The 22,122-nt window shown below is 42.4% G+C and overlaps 1 protein-coding gene across 1 annotated transcript in view; it reads right to left on the bottom strand.

The window, feature by feature from the left end:
* p3h2 (prolyl 3-hydroxylase 2) overlaps window positions 1-22,122 on the bottom strand; it is a 123,726-nt gene that overhangs the window by 49,507 nt on the left and 52,097 nt on the right. The window contains exons 7-10 of the mRNA XM_055217804.2: window positions 21,252-21,292; window positions 21,078-21,163; window positions 20,863-20,990; window positions 20,640-20,735 (exon numbers count right to left, since the gene is read on the bottom strand). Coding sequence (XP_055073779.2) covers window positions 20,640-20,735; window positions 20,863-20,990; window positions 21,078-21,163; window positions 21,252-21,292 — 351 coding nt within the window. The remainder of the gene's footprint in view (window positions 1-20,639; window positions 20,736-20,862; window positions 20,991-21,077; window positions 21,164-21,251; window positions 21,293-22,122) is intronic.

Below are 22,122 nucleotides of genomic sequence, written 5' to 3'. Positions count from 1 at the left end.
AGTTTGATATTTCGCCATGAGAAAGCTGTTGTAACTCAGGCATGCAATGTCCGACCTGTCACAGACATCATACGTTTGACAAGGGTCCTGGCCTCAACACATCAATGTTACAACAATCAATTACAATCATAGCGCCACCTGCTGCACAAAGGAAGTGTGGCACTTCAAAGTTCCTTTGAATATCCACCTATATTTACCCACTGAAATTTCAATCCCCCTGGTTCACTGCTTTACTAAGGCCATAGAGTGGCTGTGCACATGTGTGCGAGGGCCCTTCCATCACTGCTTGCAGTTTTAATTAGGGCCCGAGCACCGAGGAGCAGGCCAGAATGGCCTGCACCGAAAGGTGCGAAGCCCTATTGTTTTTGCTCGAATTTATTATTTTTTTTTTTTTATTTTTATTTTTTTTTTTTTTATTAAATTTTTATTTTTTTTAACACTTTTGGGCATTTTGGGTGCCTTAACATACTCGAAAACTCTTGAAATTTGGCACAGACGTTAGAGTCGTCCGTCATTGCGAACAGACAAAGGCTGGAACACGGGCGTGGCACGGGGGCTCTGTAGCGCCCCCTGTAATGCAAAAACAAACAGTAGTGCGCAGATCGGGCAAACATGTACGCACATTTACGAAAGTTGGAACCAATATAGATCTCATCGACCCGAACAACTTTCGCCCTCTAACATTTTAGCTCCGCCCAACAGGAAGTCCACCATTTTGGATTGTTTAAAAAATGCATGCGGTGAACTTTTGAATACTCCTCCTAGGGGATTCAAGCAAATGACACCAAACGTGGGGATCATGATGTCAAGACATTGGACTTGCTAAATTGCGAAGGGATTTTTGATATCTCGAACGGTTTTGCCATGGCGAGCCGACAAAGTTGTGGCGAAATCAGAGAAACAGGAAGTGTCTAATATCTAAGGCAAAAAATGTCTTATTGTAATGACACGCGGGGTGTTTGTTCGTCTGAAGATTCCGATCGCATCAATGTGCCTATTGTGACTCCCGGGTATAGCGCCACCAGCAGGCGCCAGGAAGTGTGTCAGTCACAAAGCTGGATTTTTTTTGAAAGTTCCATGCAATGTTCTTTTAAATACTCCTCCTAGGATTTTCATGCGATTGACACCAAAAGTGGTCACCATGATGCCGAGACATTGTAGATGATAAATTGCGAAGGGATTTTTGATATCTCAAACGCTGTTCCCATGGCAACGCGTCAAACTTTACTTTCATTTTAAAGGCATATTTAAGCCTTTCAGTTCCATACAGTTAACTTTTAAATACTCCTTCTAGGATTTTCATGCGATTTACACGAGAAGTGGTCAACATGATGCCGAGACATTGTAGATGATAAATTGCGAAGGGATTTTTGATATCTCGAACCCTGTTGCCATGGCAATGCATCAAAATTTACTTTCATTTTTACACATATTTAAGGCTGACAGTTACATGCTGTGAACCTTTAAATACTCCTCGTATGGGATTCATGCGATTTGACACCAGAAGTGGTCAACATGATGCCGTGACATTGTAGATGATAAATTGCGAAGAAATTTTTGACATCTCGAACGCCGTTCCCATGGCAACGCATCAAACTTTACTTTAATTTCAGGCATGTTTAAGGCTCTTGGCGTGCTTAGTTGAACTTTAAATTTGGCACACACATCAGAGTTTTCAGCTGTTAAGTGTTGAAAAAAAAGGTCAGATATAGGTGGTCTCTTAAGTGGATCACTAGTGCCCCTGTTTGTCTAAAATGTGGGGTTTCTTTTGCCTACAGTCCCCAAATGGCTCAGAAACAACATTAAATAGCCCACTGATATTTACCCACTTGATGCACTTGCCCACCGTGCATCGTTTTCTCGGAGGCACCGTGTAGCGGTAAATAAACGTGCGAGGGCCCGCCATCGCTGCTTGCAGCTATATTTAGGGCCCGAGCACCGAGGAGCAGGCCAGAATGGCCTGCACCGAAAGGTGCGAAGCCCTATTGTTTTTGCTCGGATTATTCTTTTTATTTTTATTTTTTTTTTTTTTATTTTTTTCAACACTTTTGGACATTTTGGGGGCCTTAACATACTCGAAAACTCTTGAAATTTGGCACAGACATCAGAGTCGTCCGTGATCGCCGAAAGCCAAAGGCTGGAACACGGGCGTGGCACGGGGGCTCTGTAGCGCCCCCTGTAATGCAAAAACAAACAGGAGTGCACAGATCGGGCAAACATGTACGCATATTTACGAAAGTTGGTACGCATATAGATCTCATCGACCCGAACAACTTTCGCCCTCTAACATTTTAGCTCCGCCCAACAGGAAGTCCGCCATTTTGGATTGTTTAAAAAATGCATGCGGTGAACTTTTGAATACTCCTCCTAGGGGATTCATGCAAATGACACCAAATGTGGTGATCATGATGTCAAGACATTGGACTTGCTAAATTGCGAAGGGATTTTTGATATCTCGAACAGTGTTGCCATGGCGAAGCGGCAAAGTCATGGTGAAATAAGAGAAACAGGAAGTGTCTAATATCTAAGGCAAAAAATGTCTTATAGTGATGACACGCGGGGTGTTTGTTCGTCTGAAGATTCCGATCGCATCGATGTGCCTATTGTAAGTCTCGGGTATAGCGCCACCACCAGGCGCCAGGAAGTGTTGCAGTCACAAAGGTTGATTTTTTTGACAGTTCCATGTGTTGTTCTTTTAAATACTCGTCCTAGAATGTTTATGCGATTGACACCAAAAGTGGTCAACATGATGCCAAGACATAGTAGATGATAAATTGCGAAGGGATTTTTGATATCTCAAACGTTGTTCCCATGACAACGCGTCAAACTTTACTTTCATTTTAAAGGCATATTTAAGCCCATGCAGTAAACTTTTCAATACTCCTTCTAGGATATTCATGCGATTGACACCAAACGTGGTCAACATGATGCCGAGACATTGAAGATGATAAAAAAGTGAAGGGATTCACTGTTCCCATGGCAACGCGTCAAACTTTTTACTTTCATTTTAAAGGCTTATTTAAGCCTGACAGTCGCATGCAATGTTCTTTTTAATACTCCTTCTAGGGAAATAATGCAATTCACACCAGAAGTTGTCAACATGATGCTGAGACATTGTAGACGCTAAATTGCGAAGGAATTTTTGACATCTCTAACGCTGTTCCCATGGCAACGTGTCAAACTTTACTTTTATGTCAGGCATATTTAAGGCTCTTGGTGTGCTTAGATTAACTTTAAATTTGGCACACACATCAGATTTGTCGGCTGTTAAGTGTTGACAAAAACGTCAGATAAAGGCGTGTCTATTTAGTGGCTCACTAGCGCCCCCGTTTGTCTAAAATGTGGGGTTTCTTTTACCTACAGTACCTAAATGGGTCAGTAGCAGCATGATATTTACCCACTTGATGCACTTGCCCACCGTGCATCGTTTTCTCGGAGGCACCGTGTAGCGGTAAACAAACGTGCGAGGGCCCGCCATCGCTGCTTGCAGCTATATTTATTATTATTATCCGAAATGAATCGCATTTTTGAAGGCCTAATCATACCCGAAAACTCATGAAAATTTGCACACGTGTCAGAAGTGGCGAAAATTTACATGTAGTATAGGCGTCAGAAGTGGGCGTGTAGAAATGGCTCGATAGCGCCACCTGCAAAATTTCAATAGAACAGCCCCCCCACTACGAAAAACTTACAGATTAGAAATTTGGTAGGATCATCTATCACCCCAAGACCTACAAAAAAGTCTCTTGGAGCTAAGCTCTAAACCCCAAAGGAAGTCAGCCATTTTGAATTTTCTCTGTCATTTTTTGACATTTCCAAGCATCGTACTTTAACGAACTCCTCCTAGAGATTTAATCCGATCATCATCATATTTGGTCAGTCTCATCTAAAGGCTTTTGCGATGTTAAATTGCGGAGCTTTTGACTTTTCGTTGGAGGGTGTGTCCGTGGCGGCCTGACAAAGTTCAGCGTTTTCGCCATGAAACAGGAAGTGGTTCTAACTCAGGCATACAATGTCCAATCTGACCCACACTTCACACGTTTGATAAGGGTCTTGGCCTGAACACATTTCAATGCCAATATTCAGCTTCAGTCATAGCGCCACCTAGAGGCAGCAGGAAATGCCATGTTTCACGCTGTGATTTACTGCTCTTAGAGATTTAATCACATCATCATCATATTTGGTCAGACTGATCTTAAGCCCTTTGTGATAATAAATTGCGAAGATCTTGACTTTTCGTTGAAGGGCGTGTCCGTGGCAGCCTGGCAAAGTGTGATGTTTCACCATGAAAGAGGAAGATGTTGTAATTCAGGCATACATTATTTGATCTGCTCTAGACTTCACACGTTTCATAAGGGTCCCGGCCTGAACACGTCAATATAACAATAATCAGGTACAGTCATAGCGCCACCTCCTGCACACAGGCGGTGTGGCAAATACATTTTTCTTTGAATATCCACCTATATTTACCCACTTTAATTAATATCCCCCTGGTACACTGCTTTACTAATGCCATAGGGTAGCGGTGCACATGCGTGCGAGGGCCCTTCCATCGCTGCTTGCAGCTTTAATTAGGGCCCGAGCACACAAGTGTGAGGACCCTATTGTTTTTGCTCCGTTTATTATTATTATTATTTTTCTTCTTCTTCTTCTTCTTCTTCTTCTTCTTCTTCTTCTTCTCCGAAATGGATCGCATTTTTGAGGGCCTAAACATACCCAAAAACTCATGAAAATTTGCACACGCGTCAGAAGTGGCGAAAATTTACATGTAATGTAGGCGTCAGAAGTGGGCGTGTAGAAATGGCTCGATAGCGCCACCTGCAAAATTTCAAGAGAACAGCCCCCCCACTACGAAAAACGTACAGATACGAAATTTGGTAGGATCATCTAGCACCCCAAGACCTACAAAAAAGTCTCTTGGAGCGAAGCTCTAAACCCCACAGGAAGTCGGCCATTTCGAATTTTTTCTGTCATTTTTTGACATTTCCAAGCGTCGTACTTTAACGAACTCCTCCTAGCGATTTAATCCGATCATTATCATATTTGGTCAGTCTCATCTAAAGGCCTTTGCGATGCTAAATTGCGGAGATCTTGACTTTTCGTGGGAGGGTGTGTCCGTGGCGGCCTGACAAAGTTCGACATTTTCGCCATGAAACAGGAAGTTGTTATAACTCAGGCATACAATGTCCAATCTGCTCCACGCTTCACATGTTTGATAAGGGTCTTGACCTGAACACATTTTAATGCCAATATTCAGCTTCAGTCATAGCGCCACCTAGAGATAGCAGGAAATGCCATGTTTTACGCTGTGATTTACTGCTCTTAGAGATTTAATCAAATCATCATCATATTTGGTCAGACTGATTTTAAGCCCTTTGCCGTGATAAATTGAGAAGATCTTGACTTTTCGTTGAAGGGCGTGTCCGTGGCAGCCTGGCAAAGTGTGATATTTCGCCATGAAACAGGAAGCTGTTGTAATTCAGGCATACATTATCCGATAAGCCCCCAACTTCACAAGTTTGATAAGGGTCCCGGCCTGAACACGTCAATATAACAATAATCAGGTACAGTCATAGCGCCACCTGCTGCACACAGGCGGTGTGGCACATTTTTTGTCCTTTGAATATCCACCTATATTTACCCACTTTAATTTATATCCCCCTGGTTCACTGCTTTACTAATGCCATAGGGTGGCGGTGCACATGCGTGCGAGGGCCCTTCCATCGCTGCTTGCAGCTTTAATTAGGGCCCGAGCACCGAGGAGCAGGCCAGAATGGCCTGCACCGTGGGTGCAAAGCCCTATTGTTTTTGCTTCGTTTATTATTATTAGGGCCCGAGCACACCAGGGTGTGAGGACCCTATTGTTTTTGCTCCGTTTATTATTATTATTATTTTTCTTCTTCTTCTTCTTCTTCTTTTTCTTCTTCTTCTTCTTCTCCGAAATGGATCGCATTTTTGAGGGCCTAAACATACCCGAAAACTCATGAAAATTTGCACACGCGTCAGAAGTGGCGAAAATTTACATGTAGTATAGGCGTCAGAAGTGGGCGTGTAAAAATGGCTCGATAGCGCCACCTGCAAAATTTCAAGAGAACAGCCCCCCCACTACGAAAAACGTACAGATACGAAATTTGGTAGGATCATCTATCACTCCAAGACCTACAAAAAAGTCTCTTGGAGCGAACCTCTAAACCCCACAGGAAGTCGGCCATTTTGAATTTTCTCTGTCATTTTTGGACATTTCCAAGCGTCGTACTTTAACGAACTCCTCCTAGAGATTTACTCTGATCATCATCATATTTGGTCAGTATCATCTAAAGGCCTTTGCGATGCTAAATTGCGGAGCTTTTGACTTTTCGTTGGAGGGCGTGTCCTTGGCGGCCTGTGAAAGTTTGATGTTTCGCCATGAAACAGGAAGCTGATGTAATTCAGGCATACGTTGTCCGATCTGCCCCTGACTTCACACGTTTGATAAGGGTCCCCTGACTTCACACGTTTGATAAGGGTCCAGGCCTGAACACATAAACATGGCATAATTCAGTAACACTCATAGCGCCACCTAGAGGCAGCAGGAAATACCATGTTTTATGCTGTGTCTTACTGCTCTTAGAGATTTAAACATATCAACATCATATTTCACCAGTGTAATCTCAAGACCTTGTGTGATGATAAAGAGCAACGGCCTTGACTTTTCATTAAAGGGCGTGTCCGTGGCAGCCTCGCAAAGTATCGCTAAATGAATCGCATTTTTGACAGGCTAAACAAGCTCAAAAAGTCATAAAACGTTGCACACACGTCAGAAGTGGCAAAAATTTACACGTGGCATAGGCGCCAGAAGTGGGCGTGTAGAAATGGCTCAATAGCGCCACCTGCAAAATTTCAAGAGAACAGCCCCCCCCACTACGAAAAACCTACAGATACGAAATTTGGTAGGGTCATCTATCACCCCAAGACCTACCAAAAAGTCTCTTGGAGCGAAGCTCTAAACCCCACAGGAAGTCGTCCATTTTGAATTTTTGCTGTAATTTATGTGCAAATTTTGTCATTTCCAGGCTTCGTACTTTAACGAACTCCTCCTAGAGATTTTAATAGATCGTCATCATATTTGGTCAATCTCATCTAAAGGCCTTTGCGATGTTAAATTGCGGAGCTTTTGACTTTTCGTTGGAGGGTGTGTCCGTGGCGACCTGCCAAATATCAGCGTTTTCGCCATGAAACAGGAAGTTGTTATAACTAAGGCATACAATGTCCAATCTGCCCCACGCTTCACATGTTTGATAAGGGTCTTGGCCTGAACACATTTCAATGCCAATATTCAGCTTCAGTCCTAGCGCCACCTAAAGGTAGCAGGAAATGCCTTGTTTTACACTGTGATTTACTGTTCTCAGAGATTTAATCAAATCATTATCATATCAGGTGAGACTGATCTTAAGCCCTTTGCGATGAAAAATTACGAAGATCTTGACTTTTCGTTGAAGGGCGTGTCCGTGACGGCCTGGCAAAGAGTGATGTTTCGCCATGAAACAGGAATCTGTTGCAATTCAGGCATACATTATCCGATCTGCCCTATACTTCACACTTTTGATAAGGGTCCCGGCCTGAACACATTAATATAACAACAATCAGTTACAGTCACAGCGCCACCTGCTGCACACAGGCGGTGTGGCACATCAGTTTCCCTTTGAATATCCACCTATATTTGCCCACTATAATTAAGATCCCCCTGGTTAACTGCTTTACTAATAGCATAGGGTAGCGGTGCACATGCGTGCGAGGGCCCTTCCATCGCTGCTTGCAGCTTTAATTATTATTATTATTATTATATTCCGAAATGAATCGCATTTTTGAAGGCCTAAACATACCCGAAAACTCATGAAAATTTGCACACGCGTCAGAAGTGGCGAAAATTTACATGTAGTATAGGCGTCAGAAGTGGCCGTGTAGAAATGGCTCGATAGCGCCACCTGCAAAATTTCAAGAGAACAGCCCCCCCACTACGAAAAACGTACAGATACGAAATTTGGTAGGATCATCTAGCACCCCAAGACCTACAAAAAAGTCTCTTGGAGCGAAGCTCTAAACCCCACAGGAAGTCGGCCATTTTGAATTTTTTCTGTCATTTTTTGACATTTCCAAGCGTCGTACTTTAACGAACTCCTCCTAGAGATTTAATCCGATCATTATCATATTTGGTCAGTCTCATCTAAAGGCCTTTGCGATGCTAAATTGCGGAGATCTTGACTTTTCGCTGGAGGGTGTGTCCGTGGCGGCCTGCCAAAGTTCGGCATTTTCGCCATGAAACAGGAAGTTGTTATAACTCAGGCATACAATGTCCAATCTGCCACACACTTCACATGTTAGATAAGAGTCTTGGCCTGAACACATTTTAATGCCAATATTCAACATCAGTCATAGCGCCACCTAGAGGTAGCAGGAAATGCCATGTTTTACTCTGTGATTTACTGCTCTTAGAGATTTAATCAAATCATCATCATATTTGGTCAGACTGATGTTAAGCCCTTTGCGGTGATAAATTGCGAAGATCTTGACTTTTCCTTGAAGGGCGTGTCCGTGGCAGCCTGGCAAAGTGTGATATTTCGCCATGAAACAGGAAGCTGTTGTAATTCAGGCATACATTATCCAATCTGCCCGCGACTTCACAAGTTTGATAAGGGTCCCGGCCTGAACACGTCAATATAACAATAATCAGGTACCGCCATAGCGCCACCTGCTGCACACAGGCGGTGTGGCACATCAGTTTCCCTTTGAATATCCACCTGTATTTATCCAATTTAAATCATACCCCCCTGGTTTACTGCTTTACTAATGCCATAGGGTAGCGGTGCACATGCGTGCGAGGGCCCTTCCATCGCTGCTTGCAGCTTTAATTAGGGCCCGAGCACCGAGGAGCAGGCCAGAATGGCCTGCACCGTGGGTGCAAAGCCCTATTGTTTTTGCTTCGTTTATTATTATTATTATTATTATTATTATATTCCGAAATGAATCGCATTTTTGAAGGCCTAAACATACCCGAAAACTCATGAAAATTTGCACACGCGTCAGAAGTGGCGAAAATTTACATGTAGTATAGGCGTCAGAAGTCAGCGTGTAGAAATGGCTCGATAGCGCCACCTGCAAAATTTCAAGAGAACAGCCCCCCCACTACGAAAAACGTACAGATACGAAATTTGGTAGGATCATCTAGCACCCCAAGACCTACAAAAAAGTCTCTTGGAGCGAAGCTCTAAACCCCACAGGAAGTCGGCCATTTTGAATTTTTTCTGTCATTTTTTGACATTTCCAAGCGTCGGACTTTAACGAACTCCTCCTAGAGATTTAATCCGATCATCATCATATTTGGTCAGTCTCATCTAAAGGCCTTTGCGATGCTAAATTGCGGAGATCTTGACTTTTCGCTGGAGGGTGTGTCCGTGGCGGCCTGCCAAAGTTCGGCATTTTCGCCATGAAACAGGAAGTTGTTATAACTCAGGCATACAATGTCCAATCTGCCCCACACTTCACATGTTTGATAAGAGTCTTTGCCTGAACACATTTTGATGCCAATATTCAACATCAGTCATAGCGCCACCTAGAGGTAGCAGGAAATGCCTTGTTTTACGCTGTGATTTACTGCTCTTAGAGATTTAATCAAATCATCATCATATTTGGTCAGACTGATGTTAAGCCCTTTGCGGTGATAAATTGCGAAGATCTTGACTTTTCGTTGAAGGGCGTGTCCGTGGCAGCCTGGCAAAGTGTGATATTTCGCCATGAAACAGGAAGCTGTTGTAATTCAGGCATACATTATCCAATCTGCCCGCGACTTCACACGTTTGATAAGGGTCCCGGCCTGAACACGTCAATATAACAATAATCAGGTACCGCCGTAGCGCCACCTGCTGCACACAGGCGGTGTGGCACATCAGTTTCCCTTTGAATATCCACCTGTATTTATCCACTTTAAATCATACCCCCCTGGTTTACTGCTTTACTAATACCATAGGGTAGCGGTGCACATGCGTGCGAGGGCCCTTCCATCGCTGCTTGCAGCTTTAATTCTTATTATTCTTTTTCTTCTCCGAAATGGATCGCATTTTTGAGGGGCGAAACATGCTCGAAAACTCATGAAATTTTGCACACATATCAGAAGTGGTGAAAATTTACATGTGGCATAGGCGCCAGAAGTGGGCGTGTAGAAATGGCTCGATAGCGCCACCTGCAAAATTTCAAGAGAACAGCCCCCCCGCTACGAAAAACGTACAGATACGAAATTTGGTAGGATCATCTATCACCCCAAGACCTACAAAAAAGTCTCTTGGAGCGAAGCTCTAAACCCCACAGGAAGTCGGCCATTTTGAATTTTTGCCTTGATTTTTGTGCAAATTTGGTCATTTCCAGGCTTCATACTTTAATTAACTCCTCCTACAGATTTAATCAGATCATCGTCATATTTGGTCAATCTCATCTAAAGGCCTTTGCGATGTTAAATTGCGGAGATCTTGACTTTTCGTCGGAGGGTGTGTCCATGGCATCCTGACAAATTTCAGCATTTTCGCCATGAAACAGGAAGTGGCTCTAACTCAGGCATACAATGTCCAATCTGCCCCACGCTTCACATGTTTCATAAGGGTCTTGACCTGAACACATTTCAATGCCAATATACAACTTTACTCATAGCGCCACCTAGAGGTAGGAGAAAATACCATGTTTTACGCTCTGATTTACTGCTCTTAGAGATTTAATCAAATCATCATCATATTTGGTCTGACTGATGTTAAGCCTGTTGCGGTGATAAATTGCAAAGATCTTGACTTTTCGTTGAAGGGCGTGTCCGTGGCAGCCTGGCAAAGTGTGATGTTTCACCATGAAACAGGAAGCTGTTGTAATTCAGACATACATAGTCCGATCTGCCCCCAACTTCACACGTTTCATAAGGGTCCCGGCCTGAACACATCAACATGGCATAATTCAGTATCAGTCATAGCGCCACCTAGAGGCAGCAGGAAATACCACCTTTTATGCTGTGACTTACTGCTCTTAGAGATTTAACCATATCAACATCATATTTCATCAGTCTAATCTCAAGACCTTGTGTGATGATAAATAGCAACGACCTTGACTTTTCGTTAAAGGGCGTGTCCATTGCGCCTCGCAAAGTATCGCTAAATGAATCCCATTTTTGACAGCCTAAACGAGCTCAAAAAGTCATGAAACGTTGCACACGAGTCAAAAGTGGTGAAAATGTTCATGTGATATAGGCTTCAGAACTTGGGGTGTTAAAATGGCTCTATAGCGCCACCTACAAAAATTCAATAGAGCAGCCCCCCCGCTACGTTAATCGCACAGATACGAAATGCGGTAGGATCATGTATCACCCCAAGACCTACAAAAAAGTCTCGTGGAGCAAAGCTCTAAACCCCACAGGAAGTGAGCCATTTTGAATTTTCTCTGTAATTTGAGTGCAAATTTTGCCATTTCTGGCCTTCGTATTTTAACAAACTCCTCCTATAAATTTAATCAGATAATCATCATATTTGGGGAGTGTCATCTAAAGGGCTTTGCAATGCTAAATTGCAGAGATCTTGACATTTCAATGGAGGGTGTGTATGTGGCGGCTTGCCAAATTTCTGTGTTTCTCAATGAAACAGGAAGTTGTTCTAACTCAGGTTTAAAATGTCCAATCTGACCCACGCTTCACAAGTTTGATAATTGTCCTGTCCTGAACACATCAACATGGCAATATTCAGTAAGTTATAGCGCCACCTGCTGGAAGCAGGAAATGACATGTTTTACACTGTGATTTACTGCTCATTGAAATGTATTCAGATCATCATCATATTTGGTCAGTCTGAACTTAGGGACTTCACAATGATAAATTGTGAAGATCTTGACATTTCGTTAAAGGGGCGTGTCCGTTGTGGCCTGTCAAAGTTTGATTTTTCGCCATGAGAAAGCTGTTGTAACTCAGACATGCAATGTCCGACCTGTCACAGACGTCATACGTTTGACAAGGGTCCTGGCCTCAACACATCAATGTTACAAAAATCAATTACAATCATAGCGCCACCTGCTGCATAAAGGAGTAGTGGCACTTCAAAGTTCCTTTGAATATCCACCTATATTTATCCACGGAAATTTCAATCCCCCTGGTTTATTGCTTTACTAAGGCCATAGAGTGGCGGTGCACATGAGTGCGAGGGCCCTTCCATCACTGCTTGCAGTTTTAATTATTAGGGCCCGAGCACCGAGGAGCAGGCCAGAATGGCCTGCACCGAAAGGTGCGAAGCCCTATTGTTTTTGCTCGAATTTATTATTAGGGCCCGAGCACCGAGGAGCAGGCCAGAATGGCCTGCACCGAAAGGTGCGAAGCCCTATTGTTTTTGCTCGGATTTATTATTTTTATTATTATTTTTTTTTAACACTTTTGGGCATTTTGGGTGCCTAAACATACTCGAAAACTCTTGAAATTTGGCACAGACGTCAGAGTCGTCGGCCATTAGGACTGGGCAAAGTCTGGAACACGAGCGTGGCAAGGGAGCTCTGTAGCGCCCCCTGTAATGCAAAAACAAACATTGGGGCACAGATCGGGCAAAAATGTACGCACATGTACGAGAGTTGGTACGCATATAGAACTCATCGACCCAAACAACTTTCGCCCTTAAACCTATTAGCTCTGCCCAACAGGAAGTCGGCCATTTTTGATTGTTTCAAAAACGCATGTGATGAACTTTTAAATACTCCTCCTAGGGGATTTACGCGATTGACACCAAACGCGGTGAACATGATGTCGAGACATTGTACTTGCTAAATTGCGAAGGGATTTTTGATATCTCGAACGGTTCTGCCATGGCGAAGCGGCAAAATCATGGCGAAATCAGAGAAACAGGAAGTGTCTAATATCTATGGCAAAAAGTATCTTATTGTGATGCCATGCGGGGTGTTTGTTCGTCTGAAGATTCCGAACGCATTGATGTGCCTATTGTGAGTCTTGGGTATAGCGCCACCATCAGGCGCCAGGAAGTGTGTCAGTCACAAAGGTGGATTTTTTTGACAGTTCAAGCGATGTTCTTTTAAATACTCCTTCTAGGATTTTCATGCGATTGACACCAAAAGTGGTCAACATGATGCCGAGGCATAGTAGATGATAAATTGCGATGGGATTTTTGATATCTCCAACGCTGTTCCCATGGCAACGCGTCAAATTTTACTTTTATTTCAGGCATGTTTAGGGCTCTTGGCATGCTTAGATTAACCTTAAACTTGGCAAACACATTATAGTTGTCGGCTGTTAAGTGTGCACAAAAAGGTCAGATAAAGGCGTGTCTCTTAAGTGGCTTACTAGCGCCCCCGTTTCTCTATAATGTGGGGTTCTTTTACCTACAGTCCCCAAATGGGTCAGTAACAACATTAAATAGCCCACTGATATTTACCCACTTGCCCACCGTGCATCGTTTCCTCCGAGGCATCGTATAGCGGTAAAATAACGTGCGAGGGCCCGCCATTGCTGCTTGCAGCTATATTTTTTTTTTTTTTTTTTTTTTATTTTTATTTTTTTTTAACACTTTTGGGCATTTTGGGTGCCTTAACATACTCGAAAACTCTTGAAATTTGGCAAAGACGTCAAAGTCGTCCGTCATTGCAGAAAACCAAAGGCTGGACAACGGGCGTGGCACAGGGGCTCTGTAGCGCCCCCTGTAATGCAGAAGAAACCATTGATGCACAGATCGGGCAAAAATGTACGCACATGTACGAGAATTGGTACGCTTATAAATCTCATCAACCCGAACAACTTTCGCCCTCTAACATTTAAGCTCCGCCCAACAGGAAGTCGGCTATTTTGCATTGTTTAAAAAATGCATGCGGTGAACTTTTAAATACTCCTTCTAGGGGATTCATGCGAATGACACCAAACATGGTGATCATGATGTCGAGACATTGTACTTGCTAAATTGCGAAGGGATTTTTGATATCTCGAACGGTCCTGCCAAGGCGAGGCGACAAAATTGTGGCGAAATCAGAGAAACAGGAAGTGTCTAATATCTAAGGCAAAAAAATTCTTATTGTTATACCAAGCGGGGCGTTTGTTCGTGTGAAGATTCCGATCGCATTGATGTGCCTATTGTGAGTTTCAGGTATAGCGCCACCACCAGGCGCCAGGAAGTGTGTCAGTCATGAACTTTTAGATACTTCTCCTAGGGAATTCATACAATTGACACCAAACGTGGTGAACATGATGCTGAGACATTGGACTTGCTAAATTGTGAAGGGATTTTTGATATCTCCAACGGTCCTGCCATGGCGAGGCGACAAAGTTGTGGCGAAATCAGAGAAACAGGAAGTGTCTAATATCTAAAGCAAAAAATGTCTTATTGGGATGAAACGCAGTGTGTATGTTCGGCCAAGGATTCCGATCGCATCGATGTGCCTATTGTGAGTCTCGGGTATAGCGCCACCAACAGGCACCAGGAAGTGTGGCAGTCACAAAAGGTGGATTTTTTGACAGTTCCATGCGATGTTCTTTTAAATACTCCTCCTAGGATTTTCATGCGATTGACACCAAAAGTGGTCAACATGATGCTGAGGCATAGTAGATGATAAATTGCGAAGGGATTTTTGATATCTCGAATGCTGCTCCCATGGCAACACGTCAAACTTTACTTTCATTTTCAGGGATATTTAAGCACTTGGCATGCACTTTGGGTGCCTTAACATGCTCGAAAACACCGGAAATTTGGCACAGACCTCAAAGTCGTCGGCCATTAGGACCGGGCAAACGCTGGAACACGGGTGTGGCAGTAGGGCTCTGTAGCGCCCCCTGTAATGCAAAAAAAATATTGGTGCACAAATCGGGCAAACATGTACGCACATGTACGAAAGTTGGTACGTATATAGATCTCATCGACCCGAACAACTTTCACAATCAAACCTATTAGCTCCGCCCCACAGGAAGTCGGCCATTTTGGAGGGTTAAAAAATGCATATTGTGAACTTTTGAATACTCCTTCTAGGGGATTCATGGGATTGACACCAAACGTGGTGATCATGATGTCGAGACATTGTACTTGCTAAATTGCGAAGGGATTTTTGATATCTCGAACGGTTCTGCCATGGCGAGGCGACAAATTCATGGCGAAATCAGAGAAACAGGAAGTGTCTAATATCTAAGGTAAAAAATGTCTTATTATTATGACACACAGGGTGTTTGTTCGTCTGAAGATTCTGATCGCATCGATGTGCCTATTGTGAGTCTCGGGTATAGCGCCACCACCAGGCGCCAGGAAGTGTTGCAGTCACAAAGGTTGATTTTTTTGACAGTTCCATGTGATGTTCTTTTAAATACTCCTCCTAGAATGTTTATGTGATTGACACCAAAAGTGGTCAACATGATGCTGAGACATTGTAGATGCTAAATTGCGAAGGAATTTTTGACATCTCGAATGCTGTTGCCATGGCAACGCTTCAAACTTCACTTTAATTTCAGGCATGTTTAAGGCTCTTTGCGTGCTTAGATTAACTTTAAATTTGGCACACACATGAGAGTTGTCGGCTGTTAAGTGTTGACAAAAAGGTCAGATAAAGGCGTGTCTATTTAGTGGCTCACTAGCGCCCCCGTTTGTCTAAAATGTGGGGTTTCTTTTACCTACAGTACCCAAATTGGTCAGTAGCAACATGAAATAGTCCACTGATATTTACCCACTTGATGCACGTGCCCACTTTGCGTCGTTTTCTCGGAGGCACCGTGTAGCGGTAAAAAAACGTGCGAGGGCCCGCCATTGCTGCTTGCAGCTATATTTAGGGCCCGAGCACCGAGGAGCAGGCCAGAATGGCCTGCACCGTGGGTGCAAAGCCCTATTGTTTTTGCTTCGTTTATTATTATTATTATTATTATTATTATTATTATTATTATTATATTCCGAAATGAATCGCATTTTTGAAGGCCTAAACATACCCGAAAACTCATGAAAATTTGCACACGCGTCAGAAGTGGCGAAAATTTACATGTAGTATAGGCGTCAGAAGTGGGCGTGTAGAAATGGCTCGATAGCGCCACCTGCAAAATTTCAAGAGAACAGCCCCCCCACTACAAAAAACATACAGATACGAAATTTGGTAGGAACATCAAGCACCCCAAGACCTAGAAAAAAGTCTCTTGGAGCGAAGCTCTAAACCCCACAGGAAGTCGGCCATTTTGAATTTTCTCTGTCATTTTTTGACATTTCCAAGCGTCGCACTTTAACGAACTCCTCCTAGCGATTTAATCCGATCATTATCATATTTGGTCAGTCTCATCTAAAGGCTTTTGCGATGCTAAATTGCGGAGATCTTGACTTTTGGTTGGAGGGTGTGTCCGTGGCGGCCGGACAAAGTTCGACATTTTCGCCATGAACCAGGAAGTTGTTATAACTCAGGCATACAATGTCCGATCTGACCCACGCTTCACATGTTTGATAAGAGTCTTGACCTGAACACATTTTAATGCCAATATTCAGCTTCAGTCATAGCGCCACCTAGAGGTAGCAGGAAATGCCATGTTTTACGCTGTGATTTACTGCTCTTAGAGATTTAATCAAATCATCATCATATTTGGTCAGACTGATGTTAAGCCCTTTGCCGTGATAAATTACGAAGATCTTGACTTTTCGTTGAAGGGCGTGTCTGTGGCAGCCTGGCAAAGTGTGATATTTCACCATGAAACAGGAAGCTGTTGTAATTCAGGCATACATTATCCGATCTGCCCCCGACTTCACAAGTTTGTTAAGGGTCCCGGCCTGAACACGTCAATATAACAATAATCAGGTACAGTCATAGCGCCACCTGCTGCACACAGGCGGTGTGGCACATTTTTTGTCCTTTGAATATCCACCTGTATTTACCCACTCTAATTCATATCCCCCTGGTTCACTGCTTAACTAATGCCATAGGGTGGCGGTGCACATGCGTGCGAGGGCCCTTCCATCGCTGCTTGCAGCTTTAATTAGGGCCCGAGCACCGAGGAGCAGGCCAGAATGGCCTGCACCGAAAGGTGCGAAGCCCTATTGTTTTTGCTCGAATTTATTATTTTTTTTTTTTTTATTTTTTTCAACACTTGTGCTAATTTGGGAGCCTTAACATACTCGAAAAGTCTTGAAATTTGGCACACACGTCAGAGTCGCGTGCCACTAGGCTCATGCAAAGGCTGGAATACGGGCGTGGCAAGGGAGCTCTGTAGCGCCCCCTGTAATTCAAAAACAAACATTGGGGCACAGATCGGGCAAAAATGTACGCACATGTACGAGAGTTGGTACACATATAGATCTCATCGACCCGAACAACTTTCGCCCTCTAACATTTAAGCTCTGCCCAACAGGAAGTCGGCTATTTCGGATTGTTTAAAAAATGCATGCGGTGAACTTTTGAATACTTCTTCTAGGGGATTCATGGGATTGACACCAAACGTGGTGATCATGATGTCGAGACATTGTACTTGCTAAATTGCGAAGGGATTTTTGATATCTCGAACGGTTCTGCCATGGCGAAGCGACAAAGTCATGGCGAAATCAGAGAAACAGGAAGTGTCTAATATCTAAGGCAAAAAATGTCTTATTGTGATGACACGCGGGGCGTTTGTTCGTCTGAAGATTCCGATCGCATTGATGTGCCTATTGTGAGTCTCGGGTATAGCGCCACCACCAGGCGCCAGGAAGTGTGTCAGTCACAAAGGTGGATTTTTTTGACAGTTCCATCCGATGTTCTTTTAAATACTCCTTCTAGGATATTCATTCGATTGACACCAAAAGTGGTCAACATGATGCTGAGACATTGTAGATGATCGATTGCGAAGGGATTTTTGATATCTCGAATGCTGTTCCCATGGCAACGTGTCAAACTTTACTTTCATTTTAAAGGCATATTGAAGCCTTTCAGTTCCATGCAGTGAACTTTTAAATACTCCTTCTAGAATATTCATTCGATTGACACCAAAAGTGGTCAACATGATGCTGAGACATTGTAGATGATAAATTGCGAAGGGATTTTTGATATCTCGAATGCTGTTCCCATGGCAATGCGTCAAACTTTACTTTTATTTAAGACTTTTTTAAGGCTCTTGGCGTGTTTGGATTAACTTTAAATTTGGCACACACATCAGAGTTGTTGGCAATTAAGTGTTGACAAAAAGGTCAGATAAAGGCGTGTCTATTTAGTGGCTGACTAGCCCCCCCCCCCCCCCGTTTGTCTAAAATGTGGGGTTTCTTTTACCTACAGTCCCCAAATGGGTCAGTAACAACATTAAATAGCCCACTGATATTTACCCACTTGAGGCCCTTGCCCACCGTGCATCGTTTTCTCGTACGCACCGTGTAGCGGAAAAATAACGTGTGAGGGCCCGCCATCGCTGCTTGCAGCTATATTTATTATTATTTTCCGAAATTAATCGCATTTTTGAAGGCCTAAACATGCTCAAAAACTCAGGAAATTTTGCACACGCGTCAGAAGTGGTGAAAATTTACATGTGGTATAGGCGTCAGAAGTGGGCGTGTAGAAATGGCTCGATAGCGCCACCTGCAAAATTTCAAGAGAACAGCCCCCCCGCTACGAAAAACGTACAGATACGAATTTTGGTAGGATCATCTATCACCCCAAGACCTACAAAAAAGTCTCTTGGAACTAAGCTCTAAACCCCACAGGAAGTCAGTCATTTTGAATTTTCTCTGTCATTTTTTTACATTTCCAAGTGTCGTACTTTAACAAACTCCTCCTAGAGATTTAATCCGATCATCATCATATTTGGTCAATCTCATCTAAAGGCCTTTGCGATGTTAAATTGCGGAGATCTTGACTTTTCGTTGGAGGGTGTGTCCGTGGCGGCCTGACAAAGTTAGGCATTTTCGCGATGAAACAGGAAGTTGTTATAACTCAGGCATACAATGTCCAATCTGCCCCACACTTCACATGTTTGATAAGAGTCTCGACCTGAACACATTTTAATGCCAATATTTAGCTTCAGTCATAGCGCCACCTAGAGCTAGCAGGAAATGCCATGTTTTACGCTGTGATTTACTGCTCTTAGAGATTTAATCAAATCATCATCAAATTTGGTCAGACTGATGTTAAGCCCTTTGCCGTGATAAATTGCGAAGATCTTGACTTTTCGTTGAAGGGCGTGTCCGTGGCGGCCTGGCAAAGTGTGATGTTTTGACATGAAACAGGAAGCTGTTGTAATTCAGGCTTACATTATCCGATCTGCTCCAGACTTCACACGTTTGATAAGGGTCCCGGCCTGAACACGTCAATATAACAATAATCAGGTACCATCATAGCGCCACCTGCTGCACACAGGCGGTGTGGCACATCAGTTTCCCTTTGAATATCCACCTATATTTACCCACTTTAATTTATACCCCCCTGGTTTACTGCTTTACTAATGCCATAGGGTAGCGGTGCACATGCGTGCGAGGGCCCTTCCATCGCTGCTTGCAGCTTTAATTTTATGTATTGGTTTCTCTCATTGTTACTTTGGGTTAGATTTGGGTTACTGTGCGTTCACACCAGACGCGGTAGAGGCGGCAATAATGCAATATTCATACTGTAGGTAGTTGAATTCTTGAACATTTTAAGTTTACTCGCTTCATTCTAATTCTAGATTCTAAATTCTAGTAATTCGAGACATTCACACGAAATTTGCATCATGGGAGGGGCTTCTGCGACTCCACTCGCTTCCTGTAATCATGTCAATACTAGAGCAAGATCCTGATTGGTTAACATGGCGCAAATATCTGCCAAAATTCAAATTTTTCAATTCGCCATTCATGCGCACCGCACTGCAGGATGCGTCTTTGCATTGATTTAACACGTAAATCACTCGCGCTTGCCGCCTCTTCTGCGTCTGGTGTGAACGCACAGTTAGGATGTCATTTTATGTATAGGTTTCTCCATTTATTTCTATTTTTAAAACATGGTTGCTTGGAGTTGGGGTAAGGGTTTGGGTAAGGATGTTTGAAATGTAACAAAGAGTTGTTGTATCCCCAAGCGACAATGGTACAAAAAATAGAAAAAATAAAAAAACAATGAAAAGATGCGTGGTATTAAGTGAATGGGAAGGAATGGCTTACCATATGCAAGCAAAATTGGACTTTGGCGTATGTTTTGCACGGCTTTTCAAAAGGCGTGCTATTTATATGCAATTCATGAGAATGGGTTGCACATAAATAAGGCTCTGTTTCAAAAATTAGTGTACCACCTACAGTACCTAGACAGCATTTTAAGGTCAATCCAAAACATATTGCAGCAACTTTATGCTTTGTTTTACTTTTAATCCTATTCTAATTTTAAAAATTTGTTTCTAAATTTTAAGGCAGCACTCTATGTTTTCTTTATGGAGAAGGCAATCCCAGAATGCATTTGGATTTTTTTTAAATCATACAAAATGGCAAACGAAACGAGGGATAAAAATTTCGACTTGTATATCCATATACTATAAATAGTTTATACTATATACATATACTATGATAAAAAATAGTGAAATAGTTAGCATAACTCTATGTACTGTATACTATTAATATGCTGCCTACATAGGCAGTAGACAACAAGACAGCTACTTTTTGAAACAGAGCTTGACTGTACTGTAAATATTATTCACTGTAAAATGAAGGAGGTCTTACTTTCAAAGTTTTCAATACTGTTGCCCCTTCAAATTTCTCATTGGGTGTGTGGGGAGACATTTTTCCCTTGTAGCCGTCACCTGCTGCAGTAACGCTCTGCAAATATTCAAAATATTCATACATCAAATCCCACTCAATGAACACAATCATGAAATATACATGATAATATACAGGTCTTGATTACAGCGTCTGTTAAATACAAAATAAATGTAAGTACACTCACATGTGCCAGTTGTTTGAGCTCAGAGCACTCGTCGTCTGTGATGACATCATCAAGAACCACTCTCTGTGATCCATTCAGAGCTTCAGAGTTTAACACAAGTCTCACGTTCTCATACAGCAAAGGACCTCCTACAAACACACAAAATCCTCAGTGTGGTTCGCAACTTTCGTAAATTTACAATACTGAACGCAGGTAGGTTTAAACGTTTAAATCACCATCTCTAAGTTCTACAGCCGTTGTAACGTTCTTCTTTGCTGAAATCGGCACATAGTCCATCCAGCCATCCGTACCTGAAGGGATCCTACAGACACATGTTTAAGATATGAGAAGAAACCTTCACAAGGTAACACAACACTGATAACTGAAGACTTGGGAGATTCATTGTGTACCTGTTTGCATCTTCTCGACCTCCTGTACTGCCCCAGTAATTCTGATGACAAAGACATATATGTGAATGATTTATCATCACCTGTCATATTGAGATTTTTTTTAATTAAATGAATAATGGCCATGTACAGACAAATAAAATGTATTGCTGCAACTTTATGCATTGTTTTGATTTTAAAAAATTGTTTCAAAATTTTAAGGCAGCACTCTATGTATTCTTTATAGAGAAGGCAATCCCAGAATGTATTTGGGACAAAATAAAAAAAATCATACAAGATGGAAAATGGCACGAGAGATTAAAATTCGACTTATATATCAATATACTATAAATGTAAGTATATAGATAAAAATAGTTAAAGCGAATTTTTGCAATGCTAATGAAATCTCACCCTGAACCTTTTTTGTTTTTGAATAAACAGAAGTAAATTGGCCTAAGACTTTTTTTAGATATTAACCTTAAACTAAAAGTTATTGACTGGTTACCAGTATTTATTTTTATTTATTTATCCTTTAACCAGGTATGTCTATTAGGTGGAATTTTTTTCAGGGAATCATTGTATGCTTGCTTGATAATCCTAACACAAGGGGGCGATCTAGGTCAGTTATTTAATCAGCTGTTTGACCACCTGTTCCCCGTCAGCTGGCATGAGCGCAAAGACATGATGTCCATGTCAATAATAGTAAAAAATGTTTTTACACTATATTCACAGTCAGAAAAAGACACAAAATGTACCTTTTCTGTCACTGGGGTGGTACACTCAAAGGTTAATTTTTGTACCTTGAAATGTTGTACCTTTTGGGGTACAATATAAAACCCAAAGACCTATTGTGTACCGTAAGAAACAATTTTGTACCAGTTTAATTTTACGGGTA

This window comes from Misgurnus anguillicaudatus, chromosome 23 (genome assembly GCF_027580225.2).
Source record: "Misgurnus anguillicaudatus chromosome 23, ASM2758022v2, whole genome shotgun sequence".
NCBI lineage: Eukaryota > Metazoa > Chordata > Actinopteri > Cypriniformes > Cobitidae > Misgurnus > Misgurnus anguillicaudatus.
Note: the sequence above shows the minus strand (reverse complement) of the source record. Positions and strands in the feature narration are given on the sequence as shown.